The sequence below is a fragment of the Silurus aristotelis genome, assembly GCF_946808225.1.
Source record: "Silurus aristotelis genome assembly, chromosome: 3".
Taxonomy (NCBI): domain Eukaryota; kingdom Metazoa; phylum Chordata; class Actinopteri; order Siluriformes; family Siluridae; genus Silurus; species Silurus aristotelis.
In genome coordinates, this window is record NC_139576.1 from 15,705,011 (window position 1) to 15,732,939 (window position 27,929).

At 36.4% G+C, this 27,929-nt stretch overlaps 1 protein-coding gene and 1 long non-coding RNA gene across 2 annotated transcripts; one reads left to right on the forward strand and one right to left on the reverse strand.

The window, feature by feature from the left end:
* The first annotated feature begins 3,267 nt into the window (after nucleotides 1–3,267).
* On the forward strand, nucleotides 3,268–25,439 carry ralba (v-ral simian leukemia viral oncogene homolog Ba (ras related)). The gene is made up of 5 exons (XM_083538176.1): nucleotides 3,268–3,436; nucleotides 22,324–22,498; nucleotides 23,084–23,292; nucleotides 23,625–23,802; nucleotides 23,894–25,439. The coding sequence occupies exons 2-5, from the start codon at nucleotides 22,385–22,387 to the stop codon at nucleotides 24,014–24,016; spliced, it is 624 nt and encodes a 207-aa protein (XP_083394302.1). The 5' UTR covers nucleotides 3,268–3,436; nucleotides 22,324–22,384; the 3' UTR covers nucleotides 24,017–25,439.
* LOC310724332 lies at nucleotides 25,105–27,929 on the reverse strand. The gene is made up of 2 exons (XR_014533043.1): nucleotides 25,264–27,929; nucleotides 25,105–25,229 (listed from the first exon to the last, which is right to left on the reverse strand). It is a non-coding gene; the product is annotated as an uncharacterized lncRNA (long non-coding RNA).

Consider the following 27,929-nt stretch of genomic DNA (forward strand, 5'->3'; position numbering starts at 1 on the left):
CTGAGGATTAGAGAACGTCTTTCTTCATCTTTCCATCCGTCCACATCGATTTGAGTGTGTTTAACTGAATAATTGAAAAATTGTTTTTTTTATTACTATTTTAAAATGAAGGCACATTACCAAGCTGAATATAATTTGCACAATAATAAATTCACAATTCTCCCTATTTAAAGAAACTATGAAACTAGTGTAAGGAATATAAATGACCAACAACATGACAAGATACTTTTAAGCTTACTTATATTTGTCAAAAAGTACCATTTTCTTTCTGGTATATTACAGTCACCAGCAGAGGGCATTATTCTTTTATTTAAAGTTTTGTCACAACTTAGAAATGTGAATGTGAATAATCGTATTTTACGCAGTAATATAAAGACAACAAATATATTAATGTATGCATAGTATGTGTAAACAAGTAGGTGGGTATCTAAGATTCAGTCCATATATACAGTACATGGTAATATACAGTATACAGTATGTAGTGCGTTTTCTGAAGTTTAGAATTTTGAGCATGATCGAAACTGCAATGTGAAATAATACCTGAGGCCCTTTTTAAAAGAAATATTTGAGCAGTGGTGCATGACGTACACCATTCCTCTACATGAGTTAAAAATACCTAAATTTCTACTGGATACAAAAACTACATACAAAACTACTTGCTTTTGACTGTGTTTGAGTACCAATTGTAAAAATTCAACGCCCCATTCTCCGTCACATAATTTTTTGTGGAGAGAGTTTTCTATTATATTTTATTTTCCTAGTTTTTATAGTTGTAATATTTTTATAGCACTAGCACATCATGACAAATTCATTGCATATGTAACCCATGATACTTGGTAATAAAGATGATTCTGATAAAGGCACACAGTGAGAGTACTCGTACTCTACTGAAACTCTCGTGAGAACTGTAGGGCTCCAACTGTCTCATGACATGTTATAATTTACATCAAGTCAAGAAACTTTTATAGTTATTTCAAACATATATAGCTGATGCAGTACACAGTGAAACGAGACAACATTCCTCCAGAACTCTGGTGCTACATAAAACAACATAGAGCTACATAACAGAACACAGAGCTAAGAACTAAAGTAAGTTGTCCTCACCACATAAAGTGAATCATGTGCAAACAGTGCAAGTCAAAGACAGTGCAAACAAACAACACAAGACAGTGTGGGACAAATACACAAAACACAAATACCCCGACTAGTAAACCTACCTATATTTTATTTTTCTAGTTTTTATAGTTGTAATATTTTTATAGCACCAGCACATCATGACAAATTAATTGCATATGTAACCCATGATACTTGGTAATAAAGATGATTCTGATAGAGGCACACATTGAGAGTACTCGTACTCTACTGAAACTCTCGTGAGAACTGTAGGGCTCCGACTGTCTCATGACATGTTATTATTTACATCAAGTCAAGTCCAGAAGTCAAGAAACTTTTATTGTCATTTCAAACATATATAGCTGATGCAGTACACAGTGAAACGAGAAAACCTTTCTCCAGAACTCTGGTGCTACATAAAACAACATAGAGCTAACAACATAGAGCTACATAACAGAACAACATAGAGCTACATAACAGAACACAGAGCTAAGAACTAAAGTAAGTTGTCTTCACCACATAAAGTGCATCGTGTGCAACCAAGTGCAAACAGTGCAAGACAAAGACAGTGCAAACAAACAACACAAGACAATGTGGGACAGATACACAAGTCAAGTCAAGTCAAGTTAATTTGTATAGCGCTTTTCACAACAGACATTGTCTCAAGGCAGCTTTACACAAATCAACAGTTAAGGTGAATGGTGTGAATTTGTCCCTGATAAGCGAGCCAAGACTGTGGCAAGAAAAAAACTCCCTTAGCCTGACTAGTAAACCTACTTCATAATATGTGATAGATAGATAGATAGATAGATAGATAGATAGATAGATAGATAGATAGATAGATAGATAGATAGATAGATAGATAGATAGATAGATAGATAGATAGATATGTATGAATGATATATATGTAAGCATATGTACAGTGAATAAATATAAAGGCTATAACAGTGCAGAGATGTGTGGACATCATTAAGAAGTATAGAAATGGTTCTATGGCTATGTCATTGAAAAGGAATGTGCAGAAGTGAAAGGTTACAAGATTATGGCATTTAAGAAGTTAGCAAGCTGAATAAACAGTCTAATATATATATATATATATATATATATATATATATATATATATATATATATATATATATATATATATATATATATATATATACATACGTTACACACGTTATATACATACACAAATGAATGAAATGTTGGCCAGAATGTACAGTAGGGATATAAAGATACATAAAAATAGTGCAGATGTAATGAGGAGTAAAAAAGATATACTATGTAATATGTACATGTATAGTACAGAGGTTATATACAGTGTTTTGTTTTGTTTTACAGTGATATAGTGGTGTAGTGTAGAGTTCAGTAGTGTGATGGTGGATGGAAAAAAGCTGTCCCTGAACCTGCTAGTTCTGGTGCGCAAGTTCCTGTATCTCCTTCTTGATGGAAGGAGGTTAAACAGTTTATGACTGGGATGTGAAGATGACAGTAAAATGGGCAAAAGAAGGAACTAGAAACAAATAAAACTTGGAACACAATGTTTTGCAAAAACAGCATGTAAACAGTATAGTATGATTTAAATAATACGAGTGGTCCTGAAGACATGGATGTGTACGAGGTATAGTGAAATGAGTATTGGTTGTGTGTTGAGTTCAGATTGTAACAGTTCAGTAACACAGTTGAGTGAGTGTGTGAGTGATGGCTTGAGCGGAAAAACTGTTGCACAGTCTGGATGTGAGGCCCGAATGCTTCGGAGTAAAGTGTGTGTGAGGGGTGTGTGGGGTTGTCTACCAACTGTTTACGTATTCACTTCAAACTTCATGTTTTACTGAAATATAGTGGAGTAAAAAGTATATCACACTTTCATCGCTTTACTATGGAGTAAACGTTTTTTACGATGAAAATTCTCTGATAAAGTTCTACGCAAACTACCTAGACACTTTTTCTGTACACCAGTAGACTGGATTTATAAGGCTTTTACTGAACTGGAAGCAGCACCAACACATATTAACGGACACTAATCATTATTATTCCAACCACAAAAAGCTTTTTTTCTTAACCCTACTTTTGGCCACCACTCAAAACCCAAAATAATTCACTACAATAGTATGCCACAGTGATTCCGGATGTAACGAATGCGTGGCCATAACGTCACATCCGGTCCAGTTTCCGCTCTGCCCCGTGCTGGAGGGTGGGGTCGCGCTTTCAGGGGCAGCCGCTTTTCTCTGATACAGGACTCGAGCTGTGTGCCTTTCAACAAACGATTAATGCACGGAAAAAGATAACACTACGACAGAGGAGAGGGCCGAGAAAGAGTGTGGTAAACCTTTGTTTTATTTTGCTTTCAAAATCATAATCCTGATCATCATGTTTCTCTAACACAACTGTCTATTTGAACTACGTGACATTGTATACTGCTTTGAGGTCCACCCTGTTGAACCGAATATCAGCAAACTTAATAAACAAACAAACAAACAAACAAACTAGAACCTGGTAACCCGTTCACGCCCCTAACACGATCTACTGTCTATTTTATGTTGAAGAGATGAAGGTATGTTGTTCATCATTGCAGACCTGATCATTATTGGACTTTAGAGGCTGCTCTTGGTTTTAACTAGTGTTTTTCCTGTCATATGTAAATAGTATGGCAGTGCTAATTATATATTAGCTGCTGTGTGGTTAAAGGGTGTACAAAGACTTATATAGTCAAGAGCCATATTTACAGGAAACAATGTAACACAATGGCATTATTACGCTACCAATCCTTTCAGCATCCTCTGACTTAATTTAAACAAGGCATATGGAAGACATACATGACCAGGGAGGTGTGTCTACATACATACATAAAGTTTGCATGTGTAGCACAAATATGGTAGATGCATATGTGATCTGTTCACATGACATGTGCAAGCTGCTTTGCCATCTTTGCATGTTAAGAAAATCAAGTTCAGCGTGGAAATCCTTTTCTCTGTCCACACATTCGCCTTTCTCAACTTTTCTTAAGTTTATATAAGTATATTTTATGCCCTTCCCCCCCCTCTTATCTCATGTAAGATTAAAACCTTGAAAGGTGAACAGGTTGGCCCACATGCACCTTTATCTAAGAAAATATCTGTTTGGCTTCCAGATCCTGCAAACATTTTACTTCATGTATGAATACATAAATATACCAGTCTACATGCTGTTTCTTTATATGCGCTGTCTTTTTATTTATCGTCGGCAGTTAGTGTAGTAGAAAAAGGTCATTTGCTGTTCCTCAGGAAATGGTGAGCACTTGTTCTTTATAGACAATAACAATCTAGTGTAAGTGTGCTCTTTTTGTTTGTTAGTGTACATTCTGTAGACATTTTTAGCTTGCAGGTTTTAGAAATGCTTTTAAAATATATTGCACTAATAAATACAAATCTTCACAAATCTTTGAATGTTATTTTAATGAATACTTCTTTGATGTGTAATTTCCAACTTGTGAATTTAGTACATAACCAAACTGGGAGCTCTGAAAGCACCCAGATTATCGTTTGAGAGTGTGTTAAAGTAGAGGAGTGCACTCATGCACAGTCAAACATAGATGACACACACATTTCACATTAGACAACATTTTCAGACCGATAGATTACGGGATTGCCCCAACAGGAAACTCAGGTTATGTGCCACTCAAATGACTGCTTTTTTTTATATATATACTCAAAAATAAGTGTGTAATGGTGTTTAAAAGACTTTTCTGTGTGCCTGAATTATTAAAACATAATTTAGTTTTAAAATGTAAGCATGTCACTTGAGGCACTGCATTAAAATGATCAACTCGGTTGCGCCAAAAAAAAAAAAAAAAAAAAATCCATAAGCCTGCTTGAGTGAAAAGCGATTTAAGGTTAAGAAAATTAGTGTCATATTGAAGATCGAAGCTAGTTTATTTAAATTCTACAAATTGTGATCAGTCATTCACAGCAGCAACATATACATCCTTTTGGAAACTACATGTGGCCTGGCTTTATGTAACTTGTGGGTGTACTCCTGAAAACAAGCACACCCATGCAGGAACCAGCCCAGCTGTTTTTACTGGCAAAATGCTAACTAGCTTACATTGTAAATCAGTTGTGTTCATCTTATTTTTATTTTTATTTTAGATTGAAACTCTCTGAAGTGGCAATGACCCAGAAAGTTGAACTGAGCACTACATAGATACTTTTTTTTTTTTACTAATGCTTTAAACCATAATTTAAGATACAGTTACATTAAAACATGTAATAACCCATGTATCACATCTTATTCCAGTTAGTCTTTATTCAGAACCCCCATTTGTATGTTCTGTTTAGGAATGTAGCCTGATCTTCCTATTTGTGCTTTTATTTAACTGCTATGAAAACCATATAGATTGTGTTGGGTGGATTAACATAATAAAATTACATAGTTACATAAGATTTTAATGTCGTACAATAAGATTAAATACACAATGTCTTGCCTTTGTCACCTGGTCAGTTGTCTATCACAAAAACACTAATCATTAGGGTAGGCTAGCTTGTTATTCCTGACTCTGTTACCCATAATGTGGGGTCACTGGAACCGACCCAAATACATTTTCCACAGCTCTAGCTTGCAAGGTCATTCCATGTGACCAGTAATAATCTAATTGTATGCATTTTCCCATTGCTTTTTTTGAAAAACAAAATGGAATGTTTTTCCAGATCTGGTTTGCTTCAGTTTAAGCTTAAGGCTGACTGAAAAAATACAACCACTTCTCTTTTAATGCTCAAAAATGACAGCCAATCTCTTTACTATAACGTTCACTCTGACTTCCACTTTTTTTTTTTTTTTTTTTTTTTTTTTTTTTTAAAACAGGTATTTTGTTACATGTCGCAGCATGCAAACTTTGTTCCTTTTCAGTCTTTTAAACCTCATGTGAGGTTCTGCCTCTAGAAAATGAATACTATTAACCTTTTAATGAGAATTGAGTTTCTCCCACATTCAGTACATTAATTTCTCTCGATTTTTTTTTTCTTGTCAAAATATAGTCAGTTTCCAATGGCGTGTTAATAGTCTTGTTTAAAGTATAAAGTAAGTATTGTCGTATAGCTTGTTTACAATTTCATGTTGTCAGTTCATTCCACTTAGTTGCAGTCTAACAGAGTTTGTATGATGGTGCATTTCATTGAAGGTTTGGAGATGGTGAGGTTACAGCATGAAATGTGTGAAAGATGATGACGAAACCTTACATAACGGACTCATATTTTCTCATATTCAAGATGGCTTTTCTTTTCTTAAAATGTGTATAATTTAGGAAAACGCTTGGTGTCTGCCTGCTACAAGATGATAGTTTAAGACATTTCTGTGACATGTTTCAGAATATATAGGTTCGCTAACAAACTGGCAACAGGAAAAAAAAAATAATTGTGCTAAAATAATTGAACAGTGTTATAAAAATGTATTGCTCTATAAACTACATACACTATATAGACAGTGCCTGTCAAAAGGTTACATATGCATGTTCCTTTTGTTTCTATGCAATAAACTAGGCAAGTTAACTGTGTGAAGATTTACTTTGACCAAACAAATATGTAAATGTATAGAAGTTATAGAACTTTATGAATAACAGCTTCAAACACTCTTGGCATCAGTTAGTTTCTCCAAACATTCAGGTGATTATATTTATTATAGTTATTTCTAGATATTTTTTTCTCACCATTACATCATTAAGGTCCAGTGACTGGGCATGATAATGTTCCAGCCGATTGTTTGCTCTCTGAATAACACTGACAGAGCTTGGATGTAAGCTTCAGGTTCATTGTTTTGTTGTATAGTAAAGTTGGTTCCAATGAGCTGCAGTCCAGGCAGAATTGCATGGCATTAAAGTATGGAATGGTAGCCATGTTGATTCAGTATTGCTTTAACACCGAATAAGTCTCCAACCATTGAGCTTCCACCTCCATGTTTGACTGTGGGTGTGAGGCAGTTTGGTAACATCAATTCTCCTGTTCTCCCTCTTAGACAAGTTGTTCTGTTAAAGCCAAAAAAGTCACATTTGAACTCATCTGTACACAGTGCGTTCTTCCAGTCATTCACTGTCAAATTCTTGTGTGTTTTTGTCTTTTAGCTGAGTTGTTGCATATGAGCAAAGGGAACATGCAGGTGTCTCAAAAGCGGTAAATGACTAGGTAGACCCAATCTTTTGACAGGCAGTGTATTTTATATTGTTATTTATCATCATATTGATATTATTCCGATTACAAAGACTTAAATGTCTAAATATTAAAGGGAACCAATATTGGTTTAGCTTTGAATAATTGTTGCTTTATATTTGCAAAAGTTTGATTGAGACTGTGCACAGGGGCAAACCATTCAATTGTAAATATTGTACCCAGGTTCACCTTCATTTCTGCCAACTTTTAATCATCTCCCTCGTTCTGTAACAGGAAAGTGGTGTTTGAGATCAAACTCTATCTGTATTTAAAAAGCTAGATTAAAGGGTAATATGCCAATAAAAGATTTCATCATATCGTTTGTGAAGAGGAGGGTTTATTTAATTTTAAAGGAAAAAAACAAACATAAAATGATACATGAAATATATTATGAAGGTTTTCATAGTGACTGTGTGTGTGTTTGAGAAATAAATGTAAAAGAAAGAAGTTGAAAGAAAAGCAGAATGTGCTAAGTATGCACACTTGATTAGGCAGAATGTCAAGTTGAGGATGTTGAAGAATAGATAAGAGGTGATATGTTAGTTATCTGGCTTGTGATTGGCTGGTCAAATGTTTTGCAGGCGTATGTAGAGTGTAGTGTGTGTTGACTGTAGTCAGATCAGAGGAAGTGAGGGATCTTTTGTTAACAGAATATATTATATGACTATGTCAGTTAATGATGTTTACAGGAGGCCTTTCTGGAAAATTGTAAATGGAATATTCCTAAGTTTGACCAGTAAAGGACTCAGCAAGAGTGTTGCATTATAAAAATGTAGCATTCTTACATTTTGAGCCCATAAGCCATGGGGTTTGCTTCAAACCAATTAGATTGGCTTAAACAGTTAAAAAAAAAAAGCCCACAATGTGAATTTAAGTTCACTTAAAAAAACATTCCTAACACCATGTTACCATTAACCATGAACAATATTTTTACACTAATGGTCCACCACTAATGGTTTGGGTTTTTTTTGCCGAAAGAGATTTAAAAAAAAGATTAAAAAGTGGTTAAGTGTGGCATTTCTGTGTTTCTTTTAGATTAGTGATTCTTGCAGTATGAAAGTATTATTAATAAAAAAGTATTATGAAGTATATATTGTACAGCATTAATCACTCATAAAATTTGGTTTTAATTTTCACTAGTCATAAAAACAAACAAAATCACAAGTCATAATAAGAAACAAATTATGATAAAAAACTGAAGGGAAAAAGCTGTTAAAACTTAGGCCATACCATCCTTTTCAGTGATGCTCAAAAAGCCATTTGTGTCCAGCTCGAGACGGTTAGCATTCAGTGATGGCAGTTTCCAGTGCTATGAGAGAAGCATTCCTGAGCAGCTATTTTGTGGCTAATACTAAAAACTGATTAGTAAATAAATTTTAGTTTGTTTTACAGTAATATTACATAATCTGTCTAACACCATATATTCCTATAGGTTTATTTCCGCCTCATTTCTAGTATTTGCTCTGCTGTGGAGCATTGTGCTGTGTAATAGAGTTATGCGATGTAAAAATGAGAATCCCAGGTTTTAGCTTTAAAACCGAAACATGACTTGGAGCAAGCTATTATGGAAATCAGGATTATGCTGACTTGTTGGCAACCATAATTATCAGTGCTGTTCACTAAATTCCCGACTTGTTTGCAGCTATTTAGAACAAGGAACACTCCAAAATAAATAATCAGCTTTCTATGCTGGAAATCAGCTGAATTTAAACATTTAAATGTTCTGTAATGTAACAAATTCATCTAATTGCAGGTTTTTTTTTAAATATATATTAGCATTACTACTTATGATATACTTACAAAACTATATTATACTCATGACTATACTAACATGAATACACTATACTAGTGTCTATGCTAACATGACTATTTGTGCAACATAAATGATGTTGGTATGAGTGCAACAGTAAAGATCGGACTATGATCTTGGTAAGGTGTATTCTTTGCTAATAGCAAGAGGGGATGTGACCTCATGCAAAAGGAATTTTGCCTCTAGTGCAAATTAGAAAGAGGATGTTAATGCTGAGGGGCCTTGGCCCAGTCGTGCTCCTGTTTTCTCCATAATTTTGATCAGGATGTTTAATGCAAACCAGCTAAATAAAGAGAAATCCATCTGGTTCCCTCAGATATTTCCGTTTGAACAGCCTGTCCCCTCTCTTCCAGAATTATTGGCATCCTTCATGAAAACATGCTTAAGAGTTTTTTTAGCTCAAACATGCAAATATTATATAGATTTATTCAAAAAGGTTTTGTAGAAATCTTGGTTGACGTCTCCATATAAAGCATTTTAAGGTTCTTCATATTTGGTTTTACATGGTTTTGTGTTTTTTTAACCATTTAGGTACTGAATTGGTTCATCCAAAAGATGCCCATTGGCACCCTTGAAGCTCCCGGGGGGAGGCAGGTTTTGGGCTGAAATATGCAAGCATTTAACGAATTGTGCGATTTGTGAATGTTTCAAGAATGTTAGAAGCGCTTAATTTTTTAGCCGAACTCTTTTTTCCAGATTTATACACATTTTAATATGCATTCATGGAATGATTCATTTATCCTTGGAATGATTAGTTTATCATTCAAAAGATTTCTTTAGCATTCATTCCTCTTCAGTAAACACTTTTTTTTTTTTTTCCTGGTCAGGGTCAGTGTGGGTCATAGTCTATCTCAGGAACAAACTCTTATTGGGATGTCAGTTACACATGTTCCTTGTTTTAGCATTAACCGGTTTTATGGAAGTCATGACACACTGTTTTGTGTCATTAACTTTTGGGTGTGAATAATACAATAGAGAAATGATGTTGCACTACTCCAAACAGCAATAATTAAAAAAGAAAAGTTGTTTGTGAAATTTGCTTTCATTCAATAAGGATAGTAATAGTGATGGTTAATATTCACTTCTTTTGACTTTTTACACTGTTTTTTTTTTGTATTTCTTTTAATTACGGTTTATAGTATATAGAAGTGTTCTATCTTTAATAGACAGTCACCTGATTAGCTGTGTGTCCTTGCTTTTATATCTGCTCAAGCACCTGACGTGTAAAGTGATTGTACCCAGTGTCATTGCTATCTCTGTGTAGAGAAGAGGGTGTGAGGTTAAACAGGTAATGTTTGCCACACACTGACGTCAAAAGAAGGAAGACCGTATAAAGCGTATTTGAAAAATAGCACCCACTAAAATGGTTAAAATAACCCAGTAAAACCCCAAATTCCGACTACGGCTTAATAAGTGGACAATAAGCATAGATGATTTTGTTGATGCCAAACACGCTTAACACTCATAGAGGCTCAGTGGGCTGTTTCTGTGAGAGAGGGAGAGTTGGGAAGAAAGATGAAGGTCATGGGTTGCTTGCTGCGTAGCCTTTGGCGATCTGGGAATCCTAATGAATTCCTTTATTTGGGGGAAGGGTGGCAGCATTTTTATGTCAGCAGCATGTAGTGATTTGGGGAACAGAATAAAGTACCATATGTAGGTCGCAAATTCAACCCTATTGCCCTCTGTTCATTCCTTACTAGAGTTTTCCCCTGATGGAGGCAGTCCTGAAGTCATGGCCTACTTGGTGCCATTGTCTGCAATTAAAGAACAACATACTTCTAACTATACTCAGTGTAATGTCTGGTAGGGTTCTGTCGAAGGTGTAGAGGTAATGCATCTAATTAGAGTGTCCTGCTAGTGGTTGGACCAGTTGGAGCAGGATCATGGCTCAACCCAGGATTGTTCTTGTACCTGTAAAGTTAGTGATGACTGTGCGTGTGAGGAAGAGCGAGCATGCATCAAAAAGTGCCATAGCCAGCAAATTTCTGGTGTGGTGTTCCTGCATGAGGTTTGAGCAGTTTCCTGGTAAGGTCCTTCTTGACTTCAACAATGCCAAGCACAATAGCTGGAAGCAATGCATCAGGGTTTAATTTCCTGGGTAAAGAGCAGCAGTGTGAATAGGTACTGGACACCACATCCTTGAAACCAACAACTCTGTTTATTTCTCAAACATGTTATATCCCCAAGGTTTAAATAAAATGATGTTGGGTTGAACAAGAGTTATGAATGTTTCCATATAGGATCACTCTTAAATAAACAAACGCGCACACACATGTGTGTGTGTGTATATATATATATATATATATATATATATATATATATATATATATATATATATATATATATATATATATATATATATATATATATATATATATACAGTGGGTACGGAAAGTATTCAGACCCCCTTAAATTTTTTACTCTTTGTTATATTGCAGCCATTTGCTAAAATCATTTAGGTTCATTCTTCTTCCTCATGAATGTACACACAGCTCCCCATACTGACAGAAAAACACAGAATTGTTGACATTGTTGCAGATTTATTAAAAAAGAAAAACTGAAATATCACATGGTCGTAAGTATTCAGACCCTTTGCTCAGTATTTAGTAGAAGCCCCCTTTTGATCTAATACAGCCAGGAGTCTTTTTGGGAAAGATGCAACAAGTCTTTCACACCTGGTTTTGGGGATCCTCTGCCATTCCTCCTTGCAGATCCTCTCCAGTTCTGTCAGGTTGGATGGTAAACGTTGGTGGACAGCCATTTTTAGGTCTCTCCAGAGATGCTCAATTGGGTTTAAGTCAGGGCTCTGGCTGGGCCATTCAAGAAACAGTCACGGAGTTGTTGTGAAGCCACTCCTTCGTTATTTTAGCTGTGTGCTTAGGGTCATTGTCTTGTTGGAAGGTAAACCTTTGGCCCAGTCTGAGGTCCAGAGCACTCTGGAGAAGGTTTTTGTCCAGGATATCCCTGTACTTGGCCGCATTCATCTTTTCCTCGATTGCAACCAGTCGTCCTGTCCCTGCAGCTGAAAAACACCCCCACAGCATGATGCTGCCACCACCACGCTTCACTGTTGGGACTGTATTGGACAGGTGATGAGCAGTGCCTGGTTTTCTCCACACATACCACTTAGAATTAAGGCCAAAAAGTTCTATTTTGGTCTCATCAGACCAGAGAATCTTATTTCTCACCATCTTGGAGTCCTTCAGGTGTTTTATTAGCATGTGTCTTACACTGAGGAGAGGCTTCCGTCGGGCCACTCTGCCATAAAGCCCCGACTGGTGGAGGGCTGCAGTGATGGTTGACTTTCTACAACTTTCTCCCATCTCCTGACTGCATCTCTGGAGCTCAGCCACAGTGATCTTTGGGTTCTTCTTTACCTCTCTCACCAAGGCTCTTCTCCCCCGATAGCTCAGTTTGGCCGGACGGCCAGCTCTAGGAAGGGTTCTGGTCGTCCCAAATGTCTTCCTTTTGAGGATTTTGGAGGCCACTGTGCTCTTAGGAACCTTAAGTGCAGCAGAAATCTTTTTGTAACCTTGGCCAGATCTGTGCCTTGCCACAATTCTGTCTCTGAGCTCTTCAGGCAGTTCCTTTGACCTCATGATTCTCATTTGCTCTGACATGCATTGTGATCTGGAAGGTCTTATATAGACAGGTGTGTGGCTTTCCTAATCAAGTCCAATCAGTATAAATCAAACACAGCTGGACTCAAATGAAGGTGTAGAACCATCTCAAGGATGATCAGAAGAAATGGAAAGCACCTGAGTTAAATATATGAGTGTCACAGCAAAGGGTCTGAATACTTAGGACCATGTGATATTTCAGTTTTTCCTTTTTAATAAATCTGCAACAATGTCAACAATTCTGTGTTTTTCTGTCAGTATGGGGAGCTGTGTGTACATTCATGAGGAAGAAGAATGAACTTAAATGATTTTAGCAAATGGCTGCAATATAACAAAGAGTGAAAAATTTAAGGGGGTCTGAATACTTTCCGTACCCACTGTATGTGTGTATATATATATATATATATATATATATATATATATATATATATATATATATATATATATATATATATATATATATATAATTATAGAGAGAGACCGAGAGAGAGAGATGAGATGCTCCCCATTTTACGAACATTTACTTTCGCGGACACGAACAAACCTGTCCTCAATGTGAAATTTGTTCGGAGTGGAAAAAAAAAATAAAACGAAGGAGAGTTGCAGCTAGCTAGTCATCGACCACTACGAGTCTACACATTGCGCACTGGACTAGGGTAAATACATTTTTTTTTTTTTTTTTTTTTTTTTTAATGATTATTAATTTGTAAAAAAAAAAAAAATGTATTACTTAATACAAAATACAGCATTTTGATTTGTTTCAGTATATTTTATTGTTTACTTGATAGTATTTATAGCTCTTATATAAGGATTAGGATATTAAAACAAACATTTATTAACTATCAACTGCTTAAATTAAAAGATTCTGGGTTAAAATGTTTAAAAAATAAAAGTCATAGCAGGGCAGCTGTGCAAAATGGCAGAAGTAACATAAGTGTTTTCCTCATTAATAAATATTTAGTAAAGGCGTGTGTAAATAATAGTGTATTCCAAAACAAACAACAACTTTCTGTTAAATTTAGAGAAGTTTTGAAAATGTTGTTTTATTTCATACTCTCGTGTTTTTGTTGATCAACCCTACAGTGCAAAGCATGTTCCTGATAGCTCATTTGCATGTAGTGACGTCCACAGCACTCCATAAAAGTTCAAGTGCACAGACAGCTGGAAGCACAGAATGAATAAGTAAAGCCTGGCAGACAAAAAAAAAAGTCATGTTGACTCACTTCTGTGTTTTAAAGGGTATATAATAATTTATAATGTTAATAATATCGAGCACCTTAATCATCTCTCAGCTGAGGCAGTTGTTTATGGTTTATGGTGATGTACAGACACACCATTCTGTCATCCTTCCTCAGTTAGAACAGAAAAAATGCCAACATTTCCGTTTAATAACTGAAAGGTGAATTTAGATTTTCCTCAATTTAAGGTTTACTGTCTTTTTTTCATAATCTCTACATTAATATGAATTAATTATGATATTTGTATGCTTTAATGACATACCCATAATATAAAATCAGGTTTACACAGATTTTCTTCATGTTATTCGTAGTAAGATTACATGAGGATGTTGTTTTAGATAAATACTACTAAGCGCCTTTATAAGGTGTGCTGGATTAAATGCAAAAATAATTAAAATAAGCAATTTCATCTCTGCAGTGCATTCTATATTCAAACATAAAATCCAGGCAAACTGTATGAGAAGAAGTTAATTAAATCAGTGTTTACATTAGTAACTGTTCATACGGGCAAATTGCATACACACGCTCAGGAGCACAGGAAGACTGCAAATGTTTTGTTGTCCAACGCTACAGGATTTTAATGAGTAAATAAATTTCTTGTGTAAATGGTCATGTGCATGAGATGAGTTTGATAAATGAGGCCCACTTTATTAAAAACCCACAGAGGAAACCCATTTACCCATTTAACCAGCAAGAAGCTCTAAATTGTTAAATCTGCTTTCAGGTTGAGTACATGTACAGTATGTGTATATATATATATATATGTATATATGTGTGTGTATATATATATATGTATGTATATATGTTTGTATATATATATATATATATATATATATATATATATATACTATATATATATATATATATATATATATATGTGTATATATGTGTATATATATGTATATATGTGTATATATATATATAATGTATATATGTATATATGTGTGTATATATATATATATATATATATATATATATATATATATATATATATATATACATGTATGTATGTATATGTGTGTATATATATATATATATATATATATATATATATATATATAATGGAAAATTAGTGGGTTCTCATTTGTAACCTAACTAATAGCAAGTTGCGGATTATCTTAAAATTAGCAGGAATCCGCAGTGGGACCCGAATGTTAAGGAACGTTAGGATTAACATGTAAAACTTTGTTTTCACTAACAAATTCCATCACATTTTTTAAAACGCTATATTGTATTAAAATAATTTGCGTCCAAAATTCGTGGATTTTCAAAACTTGCGTTTCGGAACTCGGGGATTAAGTCTCAGAACGTAAACCCCGGTGAGTTCTGTGGGACCACTCTGTGTGTGTGTGTGTGTGTGTGTGTGTGTGTGTGTGTGTGTGTGTGTGTGTGTGTGTGTGTGTGTGTGTGTGTGTGTGCGCGTGTGTGCGCGTGTGTGCGCGTGTGTGCGCGTGTGTGCGCGTGTGTGCGCGTGTGCGCGCGTGTGAGAGTGTGTGAGAGTGTGTGTGAGAGTGTGTGTGAGAGTGTGTGTGAGAGTGTGTGTGAGAGTGTGTGTGAGAGTGTGTGTGAGTGTGTGTGTGAGAGAGAGAGAGAGAGAGGGAAAGAAAGAAAGAAAGAAAGAAAGAAAGAAAGAAAGAAAGAAAGAAAGAAAGAAAGAAAGAAAGAAAGAAAGAGAGTTACGTTCTACGACCCTTCACGAGTAACAAAAAATCCTGAGATGTTGACTCTTTGGTTTTGATGGTTCCTTTTTCAAGGGGAATTGTACATGTACTGTACTGTAAACTCAACAAAAAATGTGAATTTCTTGTCATGAATGTTTTGATTACTACTTTAAATGAATAATACAATAATAAAAGTTGTTTAAACATTTTATGTAATTTATTAGTACAAACTCTGTTTTGAAACGTTACTCTAAACTTTCGAGCCACTCGGGGTTCTCGCAAACTATCAGATTTTCAGCAAATTACTCTTAGTACTCAAAAAACAGCATTTGTTAAAGGTATGTGAATGAAACGTGAAGCAATTTGTGTAAAGCAACATTTGTATTGTATTTTGCAGATAGCAAGTTTATAACCATGCTAAAAAAATCTATCAAAAGTAAAATACAACATTTTGAATTTTTTTTTAAATTTCTTCTTTTTTTTTTTTGTTGTGAAGATATAAGCATCTAGAATATATAATGAATGTAATTTTGTAGTATTATTAAATGATATATGCATAAAATTAAATATACACACATTGAAAACAATCATGTGAACGTAGTAAAGCCGCAGTAAATCATGTTTGAAAACAGAAGTTTACTATTATAGCAGACAAATGCTATATAAAGTGAATGGAACAGAGAAACGTTGCAAGATCAAAAAAAAAAAAAAAAAAAAAAAAAAAAAAGGGGGAAAAATGCATGTGTACACATGCATGTGCACAAAACACAACAGTGACTTAAATGTAATCGTTTACTGCTGCTGTTATTTGCCTTTTTTAAATTTAATGTTTGTTCGCAGCGTTTTAACTGAATCCTTCACTATGTCGCGAGCGAGCTGATTGTGTAACCTGATACTCACAAATCGCCACAGAAAAGAACCAGAATACAGTTTACACATTAGCAATTCATTTAAAATATTCAATTTTCACATGATGAGGATTCTGCAGTTTTTGTTTATTGTGCTGAAGTTTCACCTTCATGTGTTACACCAGTGTGTTTTCTTTTCATGTGCTCCTGTATTACTGTGGTACTTCCATCCCACACAAGCTCCACTTTGCATAACTTGCAAGTTCTTTGTTGCGTTTAATATAAAATGCTCCCACCCTTTGGATGACTTGGGACGCACACTTTTTCCTGGTGCTGGTTGACCCTGTATTTCTGTAGTTATCTTGCCATTGCGCTAAACCCGTAATTTGAGCAAACCAGCTAATCCATATTGGCATTTGTTGACAACCAAATTCATTATCATTACTATCGATTTTGTCGATTAGTTGTTGCAGCCCTAATCTATATACACAGTGCATCGAGAAAGTATTCACTGCGCTTTACTTTCTCCACATTTTGTTATGCCTTATTCCAAAATAGATGAAATGAATTATTTTCCTCAAAATTCAACAATCAATACCTCATAATGACCACGTGAAAGAAGTTTGTTTGAAATCTGTGTTTGTGTGTGTGTGTGTGTGTGTGTGTGTGTGTGTGTGTGTGTGTGTGTGTGTGTGTGTGTGTGTGTGTGTGAAGAGCTACAACAACTACATTAAAATTATGTATAAAAAAAAGAAACCGCAGGTGTCACGGATAAAGGTGAAACATAAGCACGGTGAGCAGAAACTGTATTTCTTTATGTAAAATGGAATAGTTTAATGAAGTGCTATTGTGTAAACTGTTTGTTTGCTAACTTCGGGACGGTTGCACTGTTCTGACGTGACTCGCAAACATCAGGTTGCGCAGTCACCTGTCGTGGTTTTCAGCTTATGCTTGTTTTTATTTATTTTTTATTAAGCCTGTTAGCTAAGTTTCTTTGTTCCATTCTCGTTTTTATAGCATTTGTCTACTACAACAGTAACTTATCAGTCTGCAAACGTGATTTAATGTGGCTTTCATACGTTCAAATGCTTGTTTTTAATGTTTGAATATTTAATCTATGTATCGATCATTTAATTATTACACAAAATTAAATTAAATATATATTCTACATGCTTAGATATTCACAAATAAACTAAATGTTTTTTTTTTTTTTTTTTTTACACAAAAATTGTCAAAAATCAAGTCAAGTTTATTTCTATAGCATTTTTCACAACAGACATTGTCTCAAAGCAACTTTACAGAAATCAACAGTCAAGGTGAATGGTATGCATTTATCCCTGATGAGCAGCCATGGTGACTGTGGCAAGGAAAAACTCCATTAGATGTTATGAGGCAGAAACCTTTAGAGGAACCAGACTCAAAAGGGGAACCCATCCTCATTTGGGTGACATCAAGAGTGTGATTATAGTCTTTCAATGTTGTATTATAATTTTTTTAAGCATGGTTGTGAACTTACTATCTGCAAAATACAATAGAAATGTGGATTTACACAGATTGCTTTGCCTTGCATACTCAAATGCTGTTATATTCGTTTTTGTTTGTTTGTTTTTTTGCAGAAGGAAATAACCTAGCATGAGTGCATTTGTTGAAAGGAGAAATTCACCATGCACTCCTCAACAAGCAGCTACTATAAGCTTTATAATGTCTAAATTAAAAATAGTCAAACGCAATATGTGGCTTTTGCATTTTTTAAGTACACTTTTATACATAAACCCTGAATAATCTGATTAATCAAAATAAATTAATACATACATAAATAATTATCCGAATAATCGATTGCAAAAAAATCGTTAGTTGCAGCCCTAATAAACAAATATAACAAAAAAAAATACACACACACACACACACACACACACACACACACACACACACATAATGCAAATGACTTTTAACGGCACGTTCTGAGATTTGATCCTTGGCCCGTGTCATAGTTTGAGAAGTCAAGTTACGAAGCGATGCAGCAGCAACGTTGTGTGGATAGCAAGAAGAAATGGATAAAGCAAGGGGTGCTTCTCTTGACAAGACTGGTTCTGTATTGCACTTCCCACTGTTATTTGCACAGTTTATTTAGCCTGATAAACTGATATTTTGTATCACCCTGTTTTGATCTCACTTAGCAGAAGGTAATGTTTTTGTGAGCCTTTATTTTTTACCTTGTATGGTTAGGGACAATTTCTAGGAAAGAACGATTGGTGATTGGGGCAGACTTCAGTGGCCTTGTTGGTGAAGACAGCAGAGGTGATGACGTGATGGGTAAGTATGGTCTTAAGGAGAGGACTGTGGAAGGGCAGATGGTGGTATATTTTGCAAAAAGGATGGAAATGGCAGTGGTAATTAATTATTTTAAGAAGAAGGAGGAGCATAGGGTGACGTATAAGAGTGGAGGAAGGTGCACACAGGTGAAGTAGTGTTCTATGTAGAGATCCAACCTGAAGGAGATTGGAGAGTGTAAGGTGTTAGCAGTGGGCGGTGTAGCTAGACAGCATCAGATGGTGGATTGTAGGATGGCTTTGGAGGTAAAGAAGAAGAGGAGGAGAGTGAAGACTGAAAGAAGAATAAGATGGTGGAAACTGAAGGAGGAAGACTGTAGTGTGAGGTTCAGGGAAGAGGTCAGACAGGAGCTCGGTGGTGGTGAAGAGGTGCTGGATGATTGGGGAACTACTGCAGGAGTGATAAGGGAGACAGCTAAAAAGGTACTTGGTGTGGCACATGGAAGTAGAAAGGAAGACAAAGAGACATGGTGGTGGAATGGGGAAGTACAGGAAAGCATAAGGAAAAAGAAGTTGGTGAAACAGAATTGGGATCAGCAGAGAGATAAGAATAGTGGGCAGGCGTACAAGGAAATGCAGAAGCAGGTAAAGAGGGATGTGGCTAAAGCCAAGGAAAAGACATATGAGGAGCTGTATGAGAAGTAGGACACTAAAGCAGGAGAAAAGGATTTGTATTGATTGGCCAGGCAGAGGGACCGAGCTAGGAAAGATGTGCTACAGGTCAGAGCAATAAAGGATGGGGATAGAAATGTGTTGACTAATTAGGAGAGTGTGTTGAGAAGGTGGAGGGAGTATTTTGAGCAGCTGATGAGTGAGAGAGAGTGAGTGAGAGAGTGAGTGAGAGAGTGAGTGAGAGAGTGAGAGAGTGAGAGAGTGAGAGAGTGAGTGAGTGAGTGAGTGAGTGAGAGAGTGAGAGAGTGAGAGAGTGAGAGAGTGAGAGAGTGAGTGAGTGAGTGAGTGAGTGAGTGAGTGAGTGAGAGTGAGTGAGTGAGAGTGAGTGAGAGTGAGTGAGAGTGAGTGAGAGTGAGTGAGAGTGAGAAGGTTGGATGATGTGGAGATTGTGAAGCAGGAAGTAGATAGGATTAGTAAGGAGGAAGTGAGAGCAGCTATTAAGAGGATGAACAATGAAAACTCGGTTGGACCAGATGACATACCGGTAGAAGCGTGAAGTTGTTTAGGAGAGATGGCAGTGGAGTTTTTAACCAGATTGTTCAACAAAATGTTGGAAGGTGAGTGGATGCCTGAGAAATAGAGGAGGAGTGTGCTGGTACCGGTTTTAAGGAAAAAAGGGAAATGTGCAGACCTGCAGTAACCTCAGGGAAATAAAGCTGATCAGTCACACCATGAAGTTATGGGAAAGAGTAGTGGAAGCCAGGCTGAGAGAAGAGGTGACTATCTGTGAGCAACAGTATGGTTTTATGCTGAGAAAGAGCACCACAGACGCATTATTTGCTTTGAGAATGTTAATGGAGAAGTATAGAGAAGGTCGGAAGGAGTTGCATTGTGTAGTTGTGGATCTAGAGGAAGCATACGAGAGGGTGCCGAGAGAGGCTTGTAAGAAGTCAGGTGTGGCAGAGAAGTATGCGAGGGTGGTGCAGGACATGTATCAGGACAGTGTGACAGCAGTGAAGTGTGCAGTAGGAACGATACACTGGTTCAAGGTGGAGGTGGAATTGCATCAAGGATCGGCTCTGAGCCCTTTCCAGTTTGCAGTGGTGATGCACAGGTTGATGGACGAAGTCAGACAGCAGTCTCCGTGGACTATGATGTTTGCGGATAATATTGTGATTTGTGATGAGAGTAGGAAGCAGGTTGAGAAGAGCCTGGAGAGGTAAAATTACACGCTGGAGAGAAGGGGAATGAAAGACATAGTACATGTGTGTGAATGAGAGGGAGGGCAGTGGAGTGGTGCGGTTGCAGGGTGTAAGAAAGGATTCCTATTTAGTTGTTTTTCCATGCTTCTCCACTAGAGGCACATATACAGTTTACCAAGCAATGACAAGCTACCTGTGACATCACAGTACACTGTCCTCCACCAAGAGTATAAAAGGGCCAGAACACGGAACCGCGGCATGCATTCTGCATCACGCAACCCACCGAACAGCAGCAAGCAGAAGACAGCAAGAATCACCTCATATACAATCAATTCTATACCAATTCTCATATACAATCAATTCTATATAAAGTAGAGTGTTCTGAATCCTGTATCGTGTTTTTACTGACACGCTGGGGCGAGTACAATCCCCTAATCAGCGCACATCAGATAGTGAAAATCCTTATATGGTCATTCGAGCTAGAGAGGAAACTTCTTAACATTGGTCCTTCGAGCTAGATAGGAAAACTTCCTAACATTTGGTCATTCGAGCTAAAAAGGAAACTTCCTAACACAGGGAGAAAAGGTGGTGAAGGTGGATGAGTTTAGGTACCTGGGGTCAACAGTCCAAAATAATGGAGAGTGTTAAAGATGTGAAGAAAAGAGTGATAAAAGGGTATCTGCAAGAGTGAAAGGGAAAGTTTATAGGACTGTGGTGAGACCTGCAATGTTGTATGGTTTAGAGACAGTGGCATTGAGTAAAAGACAGGAGGTGGAGCTGGAGGTAGCAGAGTTGAAGATGCTGAGATTTTCATTGGGAGTGACGACAATAGACAGGATTAAAAACGGGTATATTAGAGGGACAGCGCATGTAGGACGTTTTGGGAACAAAAAAATAGAGGCCAGATTGAGATGGTTTGGACATGTGCAAAAGAGGTACATGGTGTATATCGGTAAGAGAATGCTGAGGATGGAGCCACCAGAAGGGAGGAAAAGAGGAAGGCCAAGGAGGAGGTTTATGGATGTGGTGAGGGAAAACATGCAGGTAGTTGGTTTGAAAGAGGCAGATGTACAGGACAGAGTAGTGTGGAGACTGATGATCCGTTGTGGCGACCCCTAATGGGGGCAGCCGAAATAAAAAAAGGAAGAAGAAGAAGAAGTAGTAGTAGTAGTATGGTTTGACACAATTTCATACTGTGAGCTAATTTGCTTTAAAAGTGAAGGATCCAGGGAATAATAATTAGTTGACCAATGCACTTGTGCCTCTTGTTGTGATGAATAATTTTTTTCTTGAGCTGCTTTAGAGTAAAAGGGCTGTTTAGTTAATCCTTACAAGTGTAAAGTTGGACACTAAATTGTATTAGTAATACTAAGTGATGTTACGTTCATGTAAATATGCCCATTTGTTTTTGCTTGAGTTTGCAATGTTATGCTTTCAGCATATATTTTTGGAGCCTGCCATACATGCTGTATTGTTGTAGTAAACATATTTGCATTAAGCAAGCATATTTTTTTACTCCCATGTTAATGATTTATTAAAAACATTTAAATTAAAAGTTATAAAAAAAAAAAATAATTATTACAGTTTTTATTAAAAATATTTATATAAATTACATTTAGAACAGAACTAGTGTGAACACTTGATTAATATCAAGTGTGTGTGTGTGTGTGTGTGTGTGTGTGTGTGTGTGTGTGTGTGTGTGTGTCTTTACAGGTAGAAGGTAATTCTGAGGTAGATCAAGTGTGTGTGCAGTAGCTGGTAGAGACCTTCAGATATGGCAGCCAACAAGGGTAAAAGTCAAAGCTCCTTGATATTACACAAGGTCATCATGGTGGGCAGCGGTGGTGTAGGCAAGTCAGCCCTTACACTCCAGTTCATGTATGATGAGGTAAGCAGTCATGTTAAAACACTAACTCATGAATGTTTGGAAATTATGTGGGATCCTAATGACCTAAAGATGGTGGACTCCTGACTGTTACACTCAGCTGTGTGTTTTATAAATGCTTTTTCAGAATTATTTCCCGTTTTCTGTTTCAATAACCTTCATTTATGTGGGACGGTTTTAGGGGTTTTAAAGGGGATTTGCCAATGTAGCCATAAGAGTATTCGGGAGATCAGGTAATAATTTTGGCTGAAGAGGTCTGGGGCGCAGTCAAAGTTTCAGTTTATCCTTAAGGTTTGTCAGGAATCTGTGGGGGCCATTTCAAAATGCAAAACTGTCTTTATGGAACTAAGTTTGTGCATGAGGCATTGCCATTTTGCACCGTATTTGGGCCAACTGCTGTCAGTGAAGGGAAAATGTAATGCTATAGTATATAAATGTAATTTAGCCAATTATGTGTGTGTAGTTTTGTGGCAGCACTGTGAGGAAGAAGCACTTATGGGTGTGATAATCAGTTGTCACTTGCTTTGGCTATGTGAGCACTTACATATACATCCTTGACATTAGGAAATCTATATTTTTGCTCATCAGTTTGTTGAAGACTATGAACCTACAAAAGCAGACAGTTACAGAAAAAAGGTTGTACTGGATGGGGAGGAGGTGCAGATCGATATTTTGGACACAGCTGGACAGGAAGACTATGCAGCCATCCGAGACAACTATTTCCGCAGTGGAGAGGGTTTTCTGCTTGTTTTCTCCATAACTGAGCAGGAGTCTTTCACAGCCACAGCGGAGTTCAGGTCAGTATTAACAGCACACTTTTGTGATTTGGGAATAATGTCGTCTATATTTCACTTGAAACAGTTTAGACACATACTTTTCTTTCATGGTCCAAGGCTGTTTGCACAACGAGTTTGCTATACTTGGTCAAACACGAGTTCCATTTAGGGAACCGATCTTTGCACTGGCGTGTCCACACTCCTTGTATTTTAGAGTGGCACTTAGTCATTTCACATTTTCCAGCAAATGTGACATGTGAAATTGCACAGTCCCTGCACCAAACCAGCTCAAAATGCGTCCTGGTTATAGACTTGCCAAAATGCCCTAGATTTCTTATGGGATGTATGAACAGGGAACAGATCCTGCGTGTTAAATCCGAGGAGGATAAGATTCCTCTCCTGCTGGTGGGGAACAAATCTGATCTGGAAGAGCGCAGGCAGGTGTCTGTTGATGATGCCAGAGCCAAAGCAGAGGAGTGGAATGTACAATATGTGGAGACATCTGCTAAAACACGTGCCAACGTAGATAAGGTTAGTCTGAGTAGTTATATTTTACTCATGTATGTTTTATTCGTACCCGACAGTCTAATAAGTATGTTAATAAAAACGTTTACTTCCAAAGGTATTTTTCGATCTCATGAGAGAAGTGCGAGCCAAGAAGATGTCAGAACATAAGGACAAAAATGGGAAAGGGAAGAACAAGAAGAACAAGAAGAGCTTAAAGGAACGGTGCTGTTTACTTTGAATTCCACATGGACTTTTCATTTAACAAATCTACTTTCTACTCTGAGGAACATTTTGATTTTTTTTCTTTATTGCAATCAATCCATATTTAGTGGTAGGTCATCATTGTCGAGGCTTTACCTAATTTACTTTCTCAATGCAAACAATCATTTTTTCAGTGATCGATGACCAGTGGCTACTTTGTGAGAAAAAGACTGTAGCACTTTAGGACTAACATGGAGGTGACTGAGCTGTGCCCAACACTAAGTTTTCTATCTTCTATCTTGTTTAATTTATCTTAATTTCACAGCTTGCTTACAGCCATTTTCTAGATAATTCATATATATTTTTTATTTTGCAGCCTTATTTGTTGCTATGCATTAATGTTTTGTTTATTCAGAAATATATATTTTATCCCTTCTGCCTCTGCGTAGTAGGGGTATTATGTATCAGGGTTTTCTGTCCATCTATCTGTGATTCTCATTAGAAGTATTTTGTAAGGGTATTTCAAGTATACAATTTGGTAACCGGAAGAACTCGACTTCAGTGGAGGCATCTTTAGCAACATTTTTCTTCAGATTAAAGGAAATTGTCACTGCTTGTATAAAAACCGCATATTATTGCATTTTCTGCACAGACTGAAAATGTACACTTAATAACAGTATGTAAAGGGATCTTAAATATGCATTAGACATTTCTTGTACACAAACAAGGCTTCTAACTTGGCATGGGAAAATGTTTAATATCACAAGATCGTGCCAACTTTGTGTATTCTTGATGCCTGGTTCCTGTTTAATTCAAACTGCATTCACACAGTTAATGGCAGCAAATACAGGACCATTAAATGCAGTCACATTCAACAACACTATTTTCTGAGTAAACAGCAGATATTGTTCATTAGGGCTTGGAATGATGCTGAAATGATGCTCAACTTTTCTGCCACTAAATAAGCCCAGGTTTGAAATAGGAGAATTTACACTGCCCCTACTGGTAGACTTAAATACTTCACAGTCAAAAGAGACTCATCATCTGGATAGATACTGCTTTAAAGTTATTGCCTTGATGTTTGTTTTATTGATATTCTTTTGTAGAAATATGCTTCCTTTTCCACCATTACACCCCACCTGTCCAGTATAAATTTGCCATAAGAACTCGTGCCAACCTAACATTATGAATATAACAATGACTTCTGACTGAACTTTCAGTGGACTAATTTATGTGGCTTATTTTATTTACTTTTCTAACACACACACACACACACACACACACACACACACACACACACACACAGGTCCACCAATGATATTCTTGAAATTGTTGTTTTATATCTTATTAAAGGTTCTGTCCTTTCAGAAATGTCCTGCAATTTGTATGATTGTTTTCCACTGGATTATAATCAATATAATACAAAGTATGTTGCCAAATAAACACATTGTATTTCTCAATGTAGTCTTCACTTTAGTCAGAGCTTAATGTTATTGCTGGTTTGTAGAATTTCTTCCCTTTTTATTATTTGATGAATGCAGAAGGAGGATTTAGTGCAGCATCATTCATTGATTTCTCTTCATCTCAAGTCAAGTCTAACTCTAGTCTAAGTCTTACATCTATTTCTAGTTGTAAAAATCCCCCCACTACAGTGAGCATGACTTCATGCTCACAGTCATAGATGCATACAGTAGTGCCTAAAATTAGTTCACATGCAGGAGACCTTCAAAATACAAGCTTTTGACCTAAATATTCAGGAAAACGAAAAGGATTTGATCCAAATAGTAGTGTACATTACTTATTTATTTTTTTTTTTTAAGAATCTTAAATAATTTGCATGCATCTTGATTACCATTGGCATGAGACATGCGAAATATATTGCTCAGTTGTATTATGGTTTAAAACTGCAGCAAAATAACTTTTTGTGAATTTGTGTGTTGTGGTTGGATTATGTTACAAAATTTATTTTTGTAACATAAAAGGCCCAGGAAACTTATTTGTGGTTCGTGGATTCTGGTTATTTATTCACACTACATGACTCTATTGATTGTTTAGAAAAGCCTTTAAACGTTTTTCATTAAGTAAGTTCTTTAAACAACAGGTCAGAATTCTTAATAAATACATGCAGTTATCAAAATAATAATGTCTGACTTGTAGCACCAGCGTATTGAAGGCCTGTAACACATATCTGTGGCCACCGGGGGGCAGTCATGTCACACAAATGTAGTGTACATTTTGAATTATATTGCTGGTGAGTCTTCGGTCTCCTTGAAGTAAATGTATTTTCTCATGCTGCAGCAAATGGTCATATTCACTCGAGCTGGTACAGGTATCATAAACCTGCTAAGGAAGCAATGATGTGTGACAAAAACCTTTTCTGGAATATTCCCCATGAGTATTGCATGCATTTACACAAGTAATTCAAGTCAGTCAGAAGCCAGGGATATTTTTATCACAGTAATTGTTGAAAAGTTCTCACACAGTACATTTGTGTGTAATGCAGACTTTGAGATCAGATTCTCGACACACAACTACAAATGGTTCTAGTCTAACGGATTTACTTTAGTAGCAAGAGATACTGCAGTATGACTTCACATAAGTACTGTTTATGTGACTTGTCAGTGGTTTATTAGCTGGCATGATGCTCCAAAGCAAGATATCCATGACAATGTTGTAAACACTTTTTAGAATTGACATGGGTTATATTTGTCTGCTAATGCCAACCAAAATTAGACTTAAAAATATATATGTAGATTTATTTGATTTAAAGGCTATAAAAAGTAGTTACACAGCCTTATGAACGCTACCCAACTAAATTATTTAACCTCAGGTTCAGTTTTAAAGATCAGCTGCATGAGGAAACCCATTCCCACAACTTGCCAGACTTCCAAAATGTTTGACTGCGAGTGGGTTTATCTTGACTGTCAAGCTGAGGTACCCATATTTCATTAGATCAGCCACAGGTAGCAGAGCAGAACACACAGAACACAAATGCCGCCATTTTCTTTTTGCTTGGCTTGACAGGATGACCTTTCATTTCAACAGAGCCCTTTGTTTGCTGACTGTTTCACGCACCAGATAAAGCCCTTGATTCTAATGAGGTTCTGGTTATTGGAGCTCAAAGCATCTTCAAGATATTGTGCCATTTTACATTTGAGTTAGCCCTCAGCATGGACAATTCTTTTGAAAAACAATAAGCTGCAATTTAGCTGATGAAAAGAGCTCAGATAGCTTAGTTAACTGCTCTTGAGTGCTCTCATTGTGCAACAAGGTGTACTCCACAACAAGATGTGATATGAATGTAATTGTGAGAAGAAAAATATCCAGTCATATTCATAACTTTGGACCATGATGTTTAGGCAAAAATGCAAAAACAGCCAAGCTGTCAGGTGTTTAAGCCATATGCGTGCATCTAGATGAAACAAATTCAAAGAGTGGGGGAAAAGCCCTTCAAATACCCATAAGACGACATCCTCTTCAAAAATAAATGGTCCCACAGTACCTTCCAGCTCTACCCCATGGGACTTTATTGATGTAGACCTAATTAATCCACACACCTGAGCTCAATTGAAATTCTGAATATTTAGGCTTCCTTATGTGCAAACTCTGTATGGGTTTGCACATTTTATTTTAAGACATCAGAGCCTATTTATAAAACTTTCTGCTTGCATAAATATTCTGCAGTTATATTTTGATAGGTGAAAAGTATTTGGTCTGTACAATGTAGAAAGTTTTAAATGCATGTAGTAAGTAACTTCTTGGGCATTATGCATGCGGTGATTAAATAGTCTTCTTGATAACCACAAAAGCTGTACCAATCCAGTATTTTACAATTTACCTAAGAAAATAGATTTTTAACCTACTTACTGAAATGTGTTTTAAAGAACACACTTCCTTCTATGTCTAAGTTCTACAGAACACAGCAAACAACATATAATACTGTTTAAAAG